The sequence below is a fragment of the Pithys albifrons genome, chromosome 16, assembly GCF_047495875.1.
Source record: "Pithys albifrons albifrons isolate INPA30051 chromosome 16, PitAlb_v1, whole genome shotgun sequence".
Taxonomy (NCBI): Eukaryota; Metazoa; Chordata; class Aves; order Passeriformes; family Thamnophilidae; genus Pithys; species Pithys albifrons.
The window spans coordinates 11,118,948-11,136,972 of NC_092473.1; the positions used below are offsets into that span (position 1 = coordinate 11,118,948).

At 41.6% G+C, this 18,025-nt stretch overlaps 1 protein-coding gene across 2 annotated transcripts in view; it reads right to left on the reverse strand.

Moving 5' to 3' along the window:
• Positions 1-621: 621 nt before the first annotated feature.
• The window catches only part of PRKAR1B (protein kinase cAMP-dependent type I regulatory subunit beta), a 93,423-nt gene continuing 76,019 nt past the window's right edge, over positions 622-18,025 (reverse strand). For both annotated transcript variants that reach the window (XM_071570713.1, XM_071570712.1), the window contains exons 10-11: positions 3,529-3,610; positions 622-3,104 (exon numbers count right to left, since the gene is read on the reverse strand). In XM_071570713.1, the coding sequence (XP_071426814.1) occupies positions 2,932-3,104; positions 3,529-3,610 (255 nt within the window). In that variant the 3' untranslated portion in view covers positions 622-2,931. The remainder of the gene's footprint in view (positions 3,105-3,528; positions 3,611-18,025) is intronic.

Sequence of the window (18,025 nt, forward strand, 5' to 3'; positions counted from 1 at the left end):
TCTGCCTTCTCTCAGAAGTTGTCCTCAGTGTAGTTCTTGGCCAGCCCACAGCAGGAACACAAGCCATGGCAGCAGCACAGTACATCTCTGGTGCCAAAAATTGGGTTGTGCTTCAGTCCCAGGGCAGCTGTGCTTCAAAAAATTCATGTGTGGCCAGAAGTTGAGAGGAAGGATTGGGAGAGATCCCTGGTTCAGTCAGGGCTTTGCCTATGATACTGGGGAAAAGGAGCAACAGTTGTGTTTTGGAAGGAAAGAGCCTGGTTTTCCCCAGGTCTCCCTTGCTGGCCATGCAACAGATTCAGCAGCAGTCCTGAGAGTTTCAAATCTGGCACCTGTACAACAACAGGAAAGTCCAAGAGACACCTTGAACCCCTTTTTTCTTTATATAGACATATATGGTTACATTTAAACAGAAGAAATATTTTTCTTCATGCTAATCCTCCACAAAACCAGTTTGGTTTCCATTACTATATATAGCACTGGGAATCTTGGTCTATTTTTTGTCCCTTTGCATCTGATTATTTTCAGTAGAGTTCAAACTTTTGATGATATGCGGATTTTAACTACAACATATTTACTGACACAGACTTCCATTAGTAATAAACCCACAACGGCCACATATAATGTAGAAGAATTTTATTCATACTGCAATCCTGTCCCATCATCCACTGCAAATATTACAATTGTCTTTAAAACATCACTGAATATGATTTTGTTCCTCTTTAAAGCACAGGAACCCTGGTGTTAAACAGTTACACTTCTCTTGAGATTGCTTATAACAGAACCATAATTCAAATGTATTTTCCATGAGCTGTAAAGGTTTAAAGCAAAGAATCTGCAGTGTGTCTGTGTGCTTGAGTAACTTCTAAACAGTGAGGCTAATACTTGGTGTTTGACAAGAGATGTGTCTTGCATATTACGTGAAACACTCACAGTTTTTTTACCAACACAACGGAAACACAATAAGTAAAAGAATGGACTTGAGTGACTGGTAACTTTAAAAAATATTTCTTTTAAAAATTGCACAAGAGAATACAAAAACAGTGCAGCAAATAAGCAAATGCGTATACACTGAGCTATCTATTTAGAATGGGGGTCTGCCTATATAAATGTATGTGCTAAAAATTGCACGGCTGGAAACTGTGAATGGTCATATTTAATAACACGTGCAAGAAGCATAACATAATCATAATAAATAGCAGCAACGAATATACACTAAAGGGACCACTGAAATTATGCTGAAATAAATTAAGCACCTTTAAGTGATGAGAGGAGCAAGAAGCTGAGAAGCTTTTAGCTCTGTGAGAACCACTGCAGGCAGCTACTGCAATATTGGGCCCTTGGTGGGAGCCAACAGGAAAGTGTCAAGTTAGTATTTGTTAATTCCAAAGAAGAAAGTACATTGTGTGCCAGAAGGAGTAATTTTAGCCGTTTAGCCAAGTTCACCTACACCTCTAGTTTCAAAAGGGAGATTGATGCCATATTTCCACCGCACAACCTTTGGCATATCAAAGGTACAGAAAATTTGTATTTACTCAGAAGAATGTTATTGTAAAGAAGAAATTAAGTTTTGCCCCAACTGAAGAGCAGGCAGTGGCTGAGATGCAGAGCTTTGCTGCTGCTGGCAACAAGTTCACCTGCAAAGGAAAAGCTTTGCAAAGCATCATCCCAAGGATCCCATCCTTGAGGGCTGTGCAGATCCTCACCCTCAGGGGATCTGCAAAAAGCTCCTTTTAGGAGGAGTCCCATGTCTAGGTAGGGCAGCAATGACTGCCAGCGAGGCTGTGGGACCCTGGAGGGACCTGGGCTTGAGGATTCTGGTGCTCTTTGTTATACAATACCTGTCTTTTGGAGGAGAGGCAGCATTTTGTAGCACGTATTTGGTTTTCTGAAAATCTTTAAAAATTCTAAAATTTAGTCATATACTAAAAGGAAGGCATTTGAATTTAGGTAAGTGGATTTTATTAAAAACCAGCTGCTGTATTTGTCCCTGATGTGCACCATCTCTTCAGCATTTCATACGATGTTCAGAGAAGTGACTGAGGACATTGCTGAGTTTTGAAGTTCACTTAATTCAACAGAGAAGTTCCCACTGAATTTGTAAGGGCTCTAATGCAAACCCTCATTTAAAAATAGTTAAGGACAAACAACTTAGGTCCTAAAGGCTGCATTTGAATTCTTAAAAAACATTGTCCCTTGACCTCTTCACCCAGAAGACTGGAGCAGGCTGTTCACCTCAGCACATCCTACAAAGCAGACCCAAAAGTGTTTGTGACATGGAGGAATATGGCCCCTATATCTAAGCCACAAAAAAAATCATTCAGAAGCTCTACTTTTTCCTGGCTTGCTGGAATGATCAAAATTTTACTCCAACCCTCCCCTTAAACTGCACAACTGCCATTTACTCCATGGGATTTCAGAACCCTCCAGTCCATAACCAGTGAAAGTCTTTTAGAAGTGACAGAGAGATATCACAGAATCACAGACTGGTTTGGGTTGGAAGGGACTTGAAACACCATGTAGTTCCAACCACCTGCCATGGGCAGGGACACCTTTCACATCACTTGATCAAAGAAGCTTGACAAAAGGTGGATAAGACCAACTTTAAAGATAATAAGGAAAACAGAAATTCATGTGTATTTAAAATAGTTAAACCCACAGTTATAAGCTATATGAACCAACAACAGGTTAAAATGTCTGCAAGCCAAGAGCCCAAAAGAGCCCCAATCTTCCCCAAAGCTAGTCTTATCCAAACAGTTATCTTCCCACTTCTATGATACATGAGATTTGAGCTGACATCCAATATGTGACACAAACAGAAAAAATACAAGTAAAATGCACACTTTTTTTTTTCTTCATAAAGCTACGGAGCTGCACGGAGCAAATTTAAGTGCACAAGGTCACACAAAGGCAGCTTTCCAGAGGAATCACTTAGACGGTGAGTGAAATGAAACTGTTGTATCTCTGAATGTTTCTCTTGAGGATCTCGGAGCAAGGGCCGAGCACCCGTTCGAAGCGGGGCCGATCCAGCTTCACACACTTCAGGGGGCCACGTGCCACCACCGTGGCAGCCCGGGGCCGGTTGAGCAGCAGGGCTATCTCACCTGGAACAGGGAAACACACTCTGTCACACACCCTGTGCCTCTCTGTCAGAGGGTGTATATTCCAGCCACCATCCGGTTGCTTTGCTTGTAGAACATCTCCCTTTATATATCTCTTGATAGACACTTTACATAATTCTGTTGACAGTACAAATGCATTACACATGCATAATGCATGCGTGTAAAATGCCTTTGAAAACAAATGCTTTCAGACTGTTTTGCTGATTCTGGATCTGTCTCCTGTCAGCCTCACTGGTGGAAACCAAGGAATGGATTCAGCTTCCCTGAAATCTCTCACTACTGCTGAAAGCAGCAGCTGACCTGCACATAACCTTTTGCATGTGAGAGGAGAACACTAATTAAGACAATAACTACTTGATCCTGACATGCCTGTCTTTCTAAACCACACTTAGATGAATTTTCTTACCAAAATAATCTGATGGACCAAGTCTTCCAACTTCAACGTACTCCTCGTTGTCAGACCTGCGCTGCAGGACGGAAGCTGTGCCCTGGGAAGAGAAGTGCAGAGAGTCAGCTGGCTTTCCTCAAACCTGTTCTGCTTCAAAAAGTATCCAATCCCGAGTATTTCATTCTGTGTGTCACACTCCTTCAGTTCTGCTATGGGAGATATGACAATTTCAGTCAATTCCTGATAAAAGAATGAAAAGAATTAAAGATTTTAAAAAATCCGTCAGTACAGCAAACAATTTCTTTGTTATGAATTGTTTGGATGCACACATATTCAGCTCATAAAGAGAAGAGAAACAGGATAGAACCCAGGAACTCCTCTTTAACTAAAGCACATCACGCTGTGCAAATGTATACTTTGATGTAATTTAAAAATATGTTCTGGGTGGATGCAGAACCTTACAAGAGAAAAGATTTACATTAAAAGGAATAAAAAGGCCATTTTCCCAGACACAATTCTGGGACATAATTTTGTAAGAAATCAACTAGAGTTTATTCCTCACCTGATCTATTGCTGAAATGGGTGGTAAAAGGAGTTTTTAATGCTTGCTGCAACAAGGCGTGATTTATTTTATTTTTTTTAGTGGCTTTGCCTGCTCGTGGCCTGTAGTGATCTGGACACCTGTGAGTCAGTCACTGGAGAGATGGAATGTGTCTTGTCTCCACTGCCCTTAAAAACTGCTGTACCTGACACGTGCTAATGCATGTCAAAACTCAGTTACAGTCTATTTTAACGTTCAAAGAGGTTTTACATGCAGAAATATTCTGACCTGGAGGAAATCTTAAATTATTGTGGCACAAAGCTTTTGTAGAGGAGCAGAGAAGGTATCTGCTTTTCTGGGAAAAATATTACAATAACATATGAGTATTCTGAATCTTCTGAGTCCAAACCAAGAGCATAGGGAAAGGCAAAATGTTAACATACTTCGATTTTAACTGAAAAATATAAACCTCCCTCCAGTGCAGAGTATTCAGTGCACATTCACTGGCTGCCAATATCCTGCAGCCTCTTTCCACCAAAAGAAACTTGTGCATCTCCAGGTATGGTGGCAGAGTGAGAGTCGCTCCAAAACACCTTGGCTTCAATGCAGCTCAAGGTGCTCAGCACACTGTAGAAGCAGCCCTTCACTTTTGCACTGTGTTTAAACACATCCTATAGTATCCCAAACATTGTCAGAGCTGCTTCAAGGCTGCCTTTTGCTTTTCTAGGACTGGGGGGCCAGGAATAACCCAGAGCTGCAGATTATCCACTATTATGTAGCAAATGATCTTAATTTGCTTCCTTTAGAACAAGCACAACTAAGCTGCTGTAACACCCCTTTATTGCACCATGTCCTATTTCATAACAGGGTTATTTTTGAGCCCATATACTTTACAAAGTGCTGAGCCACTCTAGGTTAACTTCTGTGCTATATGAATGCAGAGGTAAATCTGATTTCTTCTGTCAAGTTTCCAGCAAAAAGTCCTTATCCTTGATAAAAGTAAATTATTCCACCAAAGCTGCTGTTTCCCAAAATCTCCCACTAAATCTGCAAGAGCATGAAAATGCAAAGATGTCTGAGGAACGTTGTTACCCACAGTTACTGCAGCTTTCAGAACAGACACACATTCACATGCAGTGTTCTCAGAAATACCCCACACAGAGACTAATGCATGTATCAACCTCTCTCTTGCCAAACTTCAGATCAGGTGCAGGTCACTAAATTGATGCTGTTCTCATTGCCTGTGTGGTGTAGATGGATTCAGCTTCAGAATCGCTTCCAGCCCTTGTTGTCCTCTCCATCCCCATCTGGAGCCTGGCAAAAACCTAACCCCTTGACCCAAATAGCTGTCTGCAATCCTTGTCTCCACTCTCTTTCCCCAAACTATTTCTTTTTTAATCTTTTATTGCAGATGTTTTATTACGTAAAACAAAACAAAACAAAAAGTCCCTGAAGCAATCATAGTGACTGCCTAGGTCAAACAAAGGAAGGACTCAGCTCCCCACTGCTCACCTTAAACACGTTGCCATAAAGGTAATCACAATATCAAGCAATATTGCTTTCATCTCCCTGAGTGTCAGTTTTTATTGTGGCTAATATTTTTCTGACAAGGTCCATATGATATAGGACTCCAATAAGTCAGTCTTCTGAAGCAATTTCTTCCACTGTTCCACTACAGTCGGTCTTTTTAATCCAAGAAACACCATGATATCTGTTGGAGAAGGACAGATGTGTCTGGCCTCCACAATAAACACTTGGCTTGGCAGGATAAAGCAATGCATATTCCAGATACATATTTTTCCACTCTTGTTTTAACAGTCACATAGGCTTTTCCCGTTGCCCAGTGAGAACAGGTCTATCACAGAGCAAAACAAGTTTCCTGAACCTCTGACAGCGAGCACCCAGATGTCAGTTCTGATTACACTGCTTGGCCTCTCGTTGCACCAGCCACCAGCTCCACAAGTACATCCTGGAGCATTGTCAGAGTGACCTTCACGGGAAGACTGTCCACCCCGTGAAACAAAGAAGATGTATTTATAATTGTCTGTCTGTATCACCTTCACTTTGTGTGTCTTATCTCTGGAATCAACGCTACTCTGACTGTGTTAGAGGAAGAGTACAATTGTAGACCAACAGTGTAACTGGGGCAAAAAATAATACAGAAATTAAATAATGCAGAATAAAATAATACAGAATAAATCACTACAGGAACAATTCTTTATTACCCTAATATTTAATGAGGTTATCATACCAAATGAATTTAGTGTTGACCCCTACCCCTGCCCTCATCACAGGTTTCATGGATGTATTTCATTTTACTTTAGTTGTTAGATCTTTCTGATTAAGTTTTTGAGCTTTCTATCCTTCTTGTGCTTTAGCAAACCCCACCTCCTAGAAATGATAGGGCTGAATAAATCCCCTGAGCTGTGTCCTGGGAGGTGTGGGCATTATCTAGCAAGCATTCAGGGGCTTATCACTCTCAATCCCAAATACATTTGGTCTCAGTGAAAAAGATTTTTCCTTAAATAACACACAAAACTTGGCAAGATAAATCTCTGAAACAAACTGCCTGATCCTAGATTTGCAGGATTGAGCTGTTCAGTGCTGCCCATTTTAAAATACTGCCTTGTGAACTCATAGCCATTTCAGCCTCCTACTTCACCAAGCAAACCCTACAGAGCACAGGCTCAAAGACTGTCGAGAAGTTTGACACCGTTTAATAAATCAGACCTTTGTGACAATATTAAACTGAAGGCAGACAGGCATGTCTTTCTGCTAGCAGACACTTGGGAGTGAAGTTATGATCTTTGGGGGATCCAGGAATATTCCCTTTCAGTCACTGGGGAGTGCCTGTATTCCCAGGAACCGATATCATTAACCTTCTCTCCTCTCCTCCAAGTAAATACAGGCATCTTATTGCAAAAAAAACAAAAGTAGGAGTTCCCAAAGCAATGTGCCATCACCAGCTCTCTGCCACCCTCACCCCACGCACCTGCCGGCTCCCTCTGTCACTGCCCCAGCACAGTGCTGGGAGTGTTTATTTGACTCCTTCAAATGCATCAGCAGTTTGGTTTGTAAAAATTTATGGCTTAGATATGGCACCATAATTTAAGATATAAAAAATAAATTGAGGTTTATAATCCATGAGCTCCCATCCTCTCCAAAGTAATGAGATTTTGATAGATGTTTTACTTTTAAACTCTTAGACTCTATGGATGAATGAGACATCCTACGGTGTAAAGACAGCAGTCCATCTGGATCAACACTGAGATTCCCAGGCCATATTCTACAGATACTTACAAGCACTAATTGTTTCAGGAGCCCTGGGTTTATATTTAGGTGTGAATCCTATAGCCAGCAGTTGGCTGAAGTAGCCTGGCTACAAAAGGCAAGTATGATTCATGATGCTAAAAATTGAAATACTGTATTCCAGCTCAGTGGATCAGATGGGATCACTCCCAGGCAGCACAAGGCAAAATGTGGTAGCCCGTGTTATCCCTGAGTGGGACAGGATGTGCAGGATGAGCTTCACCAAGGGCAGGGCATAGGATGGGAAAACCAGCACTGTTCTAGAAACTTTTTGATTTAAAATTAGTCATGTTGATCGATCGATTTTGCTGGTCTAACCACCCATTTTAAAGATATAGCAATCAGTAACGAATCTGATGAAGCTCCATTGGTGATAAAAGATAATTATTAAAAAGGAAAAAATTATTACAATCATAAGAAAATAATGTCAATTTTCATAAGCAGGAAGTTACCTCTTCTATTTCCATTTTTATTTCATACTTTTTTTTACTAACTGCTCTTCTTTAAAAAAAGTGCAGAAGACTTTTTTTCCCCATGGCCTCAAAATGTTACATTTTTATCCTAGTTTTGAGCTTAGAAAGTTTTTCTAGCCTATTTTATTTTCCTCTTCACCACCCACTACAAAGAGCAGTGCAGTCTATGGAATTAGAGATGGAAAGGTCAGGCTGATCCATCTGCGATTGCCATTAACTCCATCAGTTGCAGTTATGAACATACTTTTGCTCTTTCTCACTTTGTTAATCTGCACACTCCATAATTCACGCATTCAAAAGATAAGTTCCCCCCCACTCCATGGTCACATAAACCCTCATTGTATGCCACTATTAAATCTCTGCAAAATTACTACAAAAGCCAAAGGAAGGGGCTATACAGTGGAACAAAATGCTCCTGCTCACACGGTGAAGCAGAGAGACTGGATGGGAGCTACAGCAGATCTGAAATGAATTAAAAGATCTGTCACACAGTATGATCCTGGGAGTATTTTATTGAATTGCAGGCAAGGTGAGGTTTGTGGAAGTAATACATTTTATTAGACCAACAAGCATAGCTAGAAAAGGCAGAAGAGCTTTTGGGCACACATGCCTTTCTTCAGGTTACCTGTTTCTCCCGGTGTAGCTAATAAAATACACCATTACCCTGCCTGCAAACACTGTCTGGGCCATGTTCTTACACTGTAATAAGTACAACATAGTAAGTTGCATCTTATTTAATTATATCTGCCTGCTTAGTGGGTCATGCATGCAATAAACCATTCATAGAGCATCTCCAAATCATTACCTTAAATTAAGGAGAGTCAAAAGCTACAACTCCCAATGCTACAAAATTCCTGGAAATTCCTGGGGGTTGGAACTAGATGATCTTTAAGGTCCCTTTCAGTCCAAACCATTCCATGATGCTATGAAACAGTGATTGCCTGGTGAATCTGGGAGATCTGTCTAACCCTCCACTTTAAAAAACCAATAATTTAAATCAGTTCAGTTGTCTGATGTGAAACCTCAAACAACTTTGGTCCATGTTTGGCAAACTTTCCTCTCATGACTATGGTTGATGATGAGCCTGTGGGGATGGGAGAGTACAGGCTACAAGAGCAAGAGCAGCCCCAGGTTTTCACTGACTGAAAAAGTGGTGGCTTTGTTTATGTCCAGCAAGTGGGTTCTTTCCTGCATCCACTAGGGCTCAATACACATAAAGTGTAAGGCTATGGCCAAGCCAATGAGCTACTGAGAGCTTTTGAGAACAAACAGGCGACATTTTACATGTCCAGCTTTTTAAATGTGGTTGTGACTCAGTAAACTTGGAGTTGCCCTATTTTTGGGGGATTTTCAGAAAGTCAGCATCTTGGGAATATGGTTAGGATTAATAATGCAAGGTCAGACAAGCTCTAAAGGGAACAGTAGAGTAATGAGTTGTGCACCCTGATACCCACCCAGTCTCCTTTGGAGAGCAGTGCTGACAAAATCACCTTTACACTGCAACAACTGCAGCATCAGTGACTATGATGATCATTGCATTGTCAATAATACACTAATGCATCATAATCCTACTGGCCCTAATTCTCAATAATAACAAAGCACACCAAAATCTAGCAGGGATGGAAAGTCCCTGCCATTGCCCAGCTGGCAGGGGTCCTACACATCAGACTGATATCACACAACCTGCATCAGGCTGCCCTATGTATGCCTAAACTTCCAGCTCTCTGCTATTTAGACACATTTATATTAGTTCAGGGGTAGCACCCAGGCCTGAGAGAGAGGAACAAAGCTGTCTAGAGCAGTCACCAAAATAGCCACAAACATTAAGGTGCTTTCAAAAAAGACAATCAATCATAAGCCAAGTGTAGCTTAAAACAGCAGCCACAGGGCATTTCCTAGGGATATATGGGAGGCCAGGGTTAAGGCCCAGACATGACTACACCCAGCCCATCATTAATCACCAGGAAATGCCTTTGTCTTGATGGTTCAGTATTTAAAATCATAGATGTCTGACATGGGAAGACCTTTTCAATCGTTTTGTTCATCCTTCTATTGCAGTACTTTAGACAATCTTCCCCTTCAGTGTTTCTTTGATACAATCTGCATTAAAACTGTGCTGTACCTATGTAAGCCCCTTGAAGTAAAAGAAGTTATTATTAGATGGAAGAAGGCAAGATTGAGGCAGAGAGAGATCAGTAAACACAGTGAAAAGCCAAAGAAGTGGAATACACTGCAATTGCAATTTGCTTCATGCATAGAGAGCCCTGCAATAAGGAGGTGAAATAAGGTGGGTTTTGCACAAAGAATAAATAATTGGAGGAGTTTTGTTAAGACTTTTCTGTTGAAAGGCTTTTCAGAAGGAAAACTTTAAGTTTTACAGTTGTTTGACTTCAAAATATTGCCCTTGAGCCACAGTGGCAGAACTAAAAGCAGTCTAGATCACACAGGTGTCCAATAGAGGCATTTATATATGTTGGGAGACTCACAGCTTCCTTGTCATCATCATCATCCCCCATCATAAGATGGAGGGACACCACAGCCTCCATGCCATGGTAGCCCCATGCTTCTTCATACCACCAGCTGCCAACTGGGACTGGGAAGCCTGGGAAGTAAGGGAATGGTGACAGAGGGATAAGGATACCAGCTCTGAGCTATAGGAGGAACCCCTTGCCTGGGGCGTGATTCTCCTTGGCTAGTTGTCCTGGCTCCATGCCCAGAAATCTGGGAAGCAGTTGCACCACAGCCTTTGGGGCTCCTTGGCATTTGTATCTTTACTCCACTCTGGGATTTTAGCTGCCACTTTAATGACACATTTAGTCACCTGTTGCAGGGGTGACAAGGAGCAGATCCACTCAAGAAAGGTGGGCTCAGATGTTGGTTTTAATGAATCATCTCAGTGATACTTGGCCTTGACTAATCTGTAGCTTCTGTGGGAAAACAACTGAATTAATATTCATCCTGGTGCCAGATTTTAAAGACCGTCTGTGCCAAGCATTATTGGCAACAAGGCCCTGTTTTCCTCCCTCAGACATGTCAGCGTACAAAGCAATAAAAGTCACAAAGGAAAAAAATGTTGCATTTTAGAGATTCTTTCTTTCTACAAAGCTAGCCATTATCTCAACTCTCTCTGAAGCCAGGAAACGTCCACTGAGTCAACATAAAAGTGACTCTATAATGGGTTATTCATCAACTGTTCATATTTGTGACTGACCTGACAGGGCTCATCTCGTGGAAGCAGAAGCACAGAGCGCTACCACCTACAGCCAGGGCAGGGGTGAACGTATGGGAGAGAAAACATGAAAACAGTGCTGAACCTCCCTCACCCTGCCCACAAAATCCTTTCTGGTGAAAATCGTTTTTAGCTGTTAATGTTGTTTTCCGGCCCAATTACTCCTACCACCATCTGCTTCTTTGTGAAAACATTCTGTAGATGCTGAAGTAACCAGACCAAGCAAAAGGCTGAGACAGACACTGTCATTAAAGTCTCTTAGCTAATGCTGTGACCAGGGCTGGGAGAGCAGCTGTGGCCAGCAAGGGCAGCAGCTTCTGAGCAAGAAAGAAAACTTGGAGCAAAGTGGGAGAAGAAGAGAGCATTGCAGAGATCAGTAAAATCCCCCACAGAAAGCTCTCTTTCAGTTGGTGAATCTTGTGTGTTCAAAGGACCAAATTCTGAAATTCAGAAGAAAAAACATCACAAACTCAAAGTTGCCTCATCATGGAGCACGCTGAAAAGGGTCTTACATGCTCCAGAAAATTCACACTGCACAACTAATGAAGGAGCCCTGAGGGGTTTATTGTTGCAGCAAATCTGCAGCCATCTCAATGGTATCTTTGCAGAGGAAAGACAAATGACATTCCACTAAGGGACAACTTTACCATGGTCCAGAGAAAAGGATGAACATCAGCAGGGATTAGGAAATTCACTTCTCTTGCACCAGGTTGGGCACCACTGTATTTCAGGTCTTGTTTATATTGCAGTGTTTTTGCTTGAAGACAAAGATCTCCTCAGGACAGAGTTCCCAGCTCCTGGCACAGCATGGACCTTTAATTTCAGTTCAGATTTAACATGCCTCGAGCCATAAAGTTCTTGCTCACACTGAGTAAATGCTTTGAATCAGGGCCTGTGAGCTCAGTCTTCAATGCCAAAGGAGCTTATGGGGTTACTGAGAACCTCCTGAAAACCTTGAGGGGTAAACAGCTTGTGCTGCTCTCCTTGCTCCCATGGAGAGGTCTTTCATTACCTGGGAACCTTTAATGCTCTTGTAGACTCCACTGGTAGGAAGATACTTCTGGACAGCACTAAAGAGCACCAATGATTCCCTAAAACAGCTCACTAAGAAGTCACAGGCTGTTTAAAACACAGAGAAAATCTTGCACTCTGATTTTTATGGCAATTCAAATGGAGCATGCGTGTATTAAGAATGAAACTGCCAATTACTAACTTTGAGTTTTACTTCTCAAACCAGCTCCCAGATTTCCATGTATCCTATAGTGGTAGAGGCCAGGGTGTGTCTGTCATTCCAGCATAAACTTCAATTTTATGTGTTTACAAATCAGATGTTTTGAATTACAGCTGAATGAGACTGAAGACTCCTACACAAGTTGTCATGTCAAAAATGAACTGGGGAAGCAGTCATACACTTTATTTCTCTGTGTGTGCTGGGTATAGGGTGTGCACAAGAGAGATTGGGAAAAGTGCTTCTAAGTCTTTTGGAATATTATGGCTACACTGCATCCTTCCCAGGGTTTTGCCTCAAGACCTGGGTTTACCAATCTCCCAAAGACACAGAGTAACACAGCAAGTCCTGTGTGTACCTCATGATGCTGACATAACCAATGTCCTAATTCCTAGTACCCTGGAAGACCACCAGCACATCACTCCTCAGCTGCCCTTTCAGCCCTCAGGGACTGCTGATAGTATCATTCCTGGGACAGCTTTTAAGTTAGAGCTAAGGATCAGCAGTTCTAGGGCTACTTTCCAAGAGAAGACAAATACTTTGAACTATGTAGCCAAAGACACTGAAAATATTCCTTTAGCCAGTAAATAATCTTGGATTTTTATTGTTTGCCAACCTTTGATTTATGAAAGACTTTTCTACAGAAACAAGTGAAGAAATCAACAGATTTCTGTCAGCAATACAAATGCAAGTGGCTTCCACACAACCCGCAGTAGAAAATAACACCCATCATTTTTGCGTGTTAAAATTTAACCCAAAGGAATAAGGATGGTCTGTTTAATGATGGGATGCAGGATACAGGGCTGACACTGCTGCTCTTCCTTAGACCTTCCATGAGCAAAATCATGAAGGTCCAGACCTTCAAGCTGTCTAACTGCCATGGATTGTTTTCAGCAGGAACAAAGAACTATTTAATTCTTGTTCCTGTGCTTTGAATCATAGTATGTACCACAGAGGCTGCTCCACACACCTCACCATACAAGTGTGGTGAGGATAAACCCCATGAAGTTCATGAGATGTTCATGTGGCTAAGATTGAATAAGCTGGTTAAAAGGTTATATACCACAGTTATTACAACTCTTAAAATTACTTAATTATAAAATTATTTATCTCATACTATGTGAATGGGCCAATCCAGGTGAAAATTCTTTTCCATCACAAACTATTGGATGTGTACATTGCTTTTATACTGTTTTGCTTCCCATCAGACCTCTTTTTCAAAAACCTTTATTATAGGAAAATAAAAGCTCTCTGATCTTGATGGTCCTGGAGAAGTATGAGGCAAGAGGACTTAATTCTGGTTGTGGACTCAAGATTGAGTCATGACTGGGTTTGACGGTATTTTTTCAACTGTACATTTTTAAACTATTATATATTATTCTCCATTCTCTGGGTTCATAGCAACTCTCAGAATTTACATACAGTTGTCCTGGTTTCTGTCACAAACAAGGAACAAAATCTGCAAATATCTAAAATAAACTAGAAATACTGGTTAAGCTGAAGTTTCACAAAATTCTTAATAAAATGCTCCATCATCCATCACTTCTGAGGGTTCAGATTTTGCAGAGTTCACCATAAGTGGTTATTAGTGAGGCTGGAAAGAGTTGGAAGGAAAGGCCAAAAGCTGCAGTCACTGACATGTCCTCTGTGGCTGGTAGGATAAAGAAAGGGAGCAGACAGTTGCTTCCTATGAAAAACTGTCCCATGATACTGCACGGACATGCAGCCTGATCCACTACCCATGAAACTCAAAATTAAACTGAGTTTAACAAGAGTTGGACTAAGCAGACCTTTTTGTCCCTTTGACGCCAAAATACTTCACCTCCATCCCTGGTCAGGATGGGACCCAATCACACACCTAACTTCCTATCTTTGGTGTCAGCTGGCCATTAAAAATGGATCTTGAACAGAGAGGAACTTTGCAGCAGTGCCAATGGAACTGCATTTCTCCAGCACAACTGGGTGATATCAAGAAAATCGAACATCCCTTTCCTGTAAGAGGTCTGTGGGAAACAATGTCTCTGCAGTTAAAAATAAGCAGAGTACAGAGCCCTGGTGCCTGCTGGCTCTGTTTATTCGGTATATTTTGTTTATTGGGCACATTAGGAGTCGCTGCAGACTGCCTTTGACAAACATTTTCGGTATCAACAAAATCCTAGTAACACTAAGCAGTTCAGATTGCAGCCTTTGAAACTTCTTTTCTAGACAACATTCATCTTCCTAATTAATAATTAATCGCACTGTGTTTTAAAAAGATTATCAGGTGTGATAGCAGAGTGTGCCTAAGGCAGTGACTTCATTATCCCTACGGAAGAAGTTTACTTTGTAGTTCCCCTGCCTGTTGCAGGGGTAGGTGCCAAAGGGGTCTCTCTTAGGTTAGAATGTCAAAGAGCAACAATTTAGGGCAGGAAACAATCGGGCTATTATTTTTCTCTTTTTTCTTTTCCTTCTTAAGGAGCTTTTAAATCATAAATCTTCAGATGCTTGTTGTGCAATTTAAGGCTCAAGTCGACTTTTCCTACAGAAAGACCCAATTCCATGCAGGATGGGGTGCCCTTCCGAGCCCGACCACGGCCCTTCCGCTGCTGGTGCACGTTTCCATGGTAGGGAGAGTTTACAAACACTGTTCCACCTAACAAGGATTTGAACTGCATCTGTGCAGAGACGCCCTGTAGCGTGCCAAGAGTGTCAGCGGGGCTGGAAACACTGATTTCACCTAAGGACAGTATCTCAAGTACACTCTCGGCAAGAACTCGCAGCAGATCCTGCCCAGACCGGAGCCAGTTTGTGGCCCTGACTTGAAATGTCAACAGCAGCATGAAAGGAACAGCCCCCCCAAGGATTACTGGGCTGTTTCCAATGTGATCAGCCAGGGATGCTGCTGCACAAATAATCATTAGCAATTAATTTGGTTCATTTCTGTCAATGAGGCAGCTCTATGCAGTAATTCTAAAAGGACTGCTGCACTAGGAATGATTTTTTTTTTCCTATTATTTGTCAACTTTGCTATTCCCATTGCCTGGTTTCACTAGGGACAGGTATTTATGCCTTCTCCCATTAATTTTTTGCTCATCTTTATGAGGTGTCATTAGGATTATTCCCACTGATGGGGAAACAGGGAGGGTAATGTTCTGCCCAGAAACTGGAAAGGTGAGACTAAAAATCAGATGCCCTGACTCTGCCTCCTCTATAACCAGCAGAATAATAATGAACACAAATCCTGAGCTTTTTTGAAGTGCTTTTCACAAAGGAGTTACAGAGGATGGTGCAACAACCCCCTTGTAACCTACCACTCACCTGCAATTAAATATACTCATTTTTAAAATTAAAACCAAAAATCTGATGCCAAACTACTTAATACCATGGGTCCATTTCTCCTTGAGTTGTCTCCTGTGAATTATCTTCTATTTTTAGGTCTTTTATTTTTAGGCTGCTGAATGCTATTGCTGGGCAGCCTGACCAGCTATTAATTGGAAATGTTTTACTTCTCATGCAGTTTTATTTCTATGCTTTCTGCGCCACTTAAACCAACCTGTCCTCGGAGGAGATGACAGGCTGCAGAGAGCACATTTAAAGGGCTTTTACAAGCTGTGCTCTTCGGGCTCAGTGTGGCCCTCTGAGAAACCTTTTGCCATTCTCTCCTCCTACACCTGTGCACGTTTGTGTCTCTGCACACATTTTTCTTAAACCATGTCAAACTTTATGAGCATTAGGGCCATATGGCAGCAGTTCAGCAAGCTCTCAGTGTGCAGCTGAGAATAAAAGACTCCCTGAGCGCAGCCGGTGGGGTCCCATGACAGTATCCGTGTGCCATATACGGTGCTCGGTCATGACAAGTGATCCGAGTGATCCGACATGGGGAGGGCTGGGAGCTGGGAAACCCAGCAGGGCACTTCACGGCTGCAGGTCCCTGCATTTTTGGCAGCTGTGTTGCAGACTTCGAGGTATTGTGCCACCCAGCCAAGTTGGAAGCTGAACTTGAGAGAGTGGTACATGATCATAACCACTATTTTTAATACTATTGTCACTACCTTCCTCAGTAACCTAGACAACAGCAAACCCCTCTTTTCTTTCCAGTTTCACAGCACGACTACACTAGTTTGAACTACTGTTAGAGCTGGAGTCAGTGGCAAAGCTCGAGTCAGAAACAAAATCAGCCCCTCTTAAACTGGCATTTCATTTAGTGGAACTTTTAACTCCACAAAGCTCACATGCCTTTGCATCTACCACTTTAAAATGCTAGCTAAAAATATTTGCGTTATCTGAAGTCAGATGAATAAATCCTCCCCGCTGCTGGGTACACAGTGTGGCAGTGTAGGACACAACTGCAAATTTATTTGTTAGAAACCGTACATCTGTTATGATTTACTCTTGCCAAAATATAATTCTTTATGGCAACAATTGTTTCATGGTGCTTAAAGTTTTTCACCTCTGTGCCAGGAATCTCATATGGGATAATTCCATGACCTTGGAATCCAGCAGATACATTCCACATCTGTCTGGTCTGGGAAAGCCCGAGTTTGTTGTGTGAAAACCATAGTGGGAAAGTAAGACCTGGAAATATCTGAAAATACAGAAACTGCAGGGCTGCTTCTTTTTTTCTTTTTTTTTTTTTTAATTACCAGTTTCATGTGCAGTAAATCAATCTCACAGAAGTCGCTGCTTTCCTTTTGTAAGCAGACATTCACTTCTGATCCTATCTTCAAACTAAGGAAATGGTATAAACATTACAATAATTCTATCTCTGGAAAAAATCACAGCCTTCAAAAATTAAAACTAAATCTTGTTGAAGGCTGCTTGAGATTTAAATGGAAAAGCACCTAACCTACTGCAAGTAAAACATCTTACTGGTGCCTGTGAAGATTTAGAATGGCAGAAGAACTGTAGCTGTCCTGGAATCTCAGAGTAATTCTTCTTTCATTAGACATTTTAACAAAAAATTAACCATAAAGAGGTTAGTGAGCAGTGAACTTGAAAAGCTCTGGTTTCCTGTGATTCTTCCCTGTGCACATTTTCTGTTATTCTAATAATTTGGCTGAGCTCCTGCTGCAGCCTTGCTGTCCAAGGGGCACTGTAGCATTTCCATGCATACAGTCTGCACTCCAAATATCCTGCACCCCAAATAACCTGTGCAACACTGGGGATAAGTTGGTGGACAGAAAACCATGGAAAAAATAAGTTATGCTAAGAAGCACAGAGAAAAGGTGAATGTGTTTGCTTGACAGAGGAGGGAGACTAAATATACTTGTCCATAGTAACCAGGATGATATTCCTGGTTTAAAGCAGGAATTGCTGTTATGATTATCACTGGGGCCATAAGTCTCCCTTTCAAAAGGGTTTAATGGTTTCTCTTCAACCTGCAAATCCTGAATGTGCCAATTGACTCCTAGGTTGTGTTCTTTGGCAGGACCAATGAACTTACAGGATGGTTCCCAAAGGGATGTCACAGGGGAAGGCAGCATGGCTCACCAGAGAATAATGACTAATTTATGAAGTTCATACAAAACTGTACTAGCAATTTTAAATCCATGTGTGAGTCCTGGGTGTCTTAGAGAAGCTTTTATGATAGGAGTCACAAGATTCCACTTGGAACCAGTATCTAGAATGCTGGTGCACCAAAGTTTTATAAATTAATAACTATTTGTCTAAAACATGCCATGAGATTGTGGTTTATAATAAATCATAGGATCATAGCATGGTTTTGGTTGGAAGGGACCTTAAAGGTCATCTTGTTC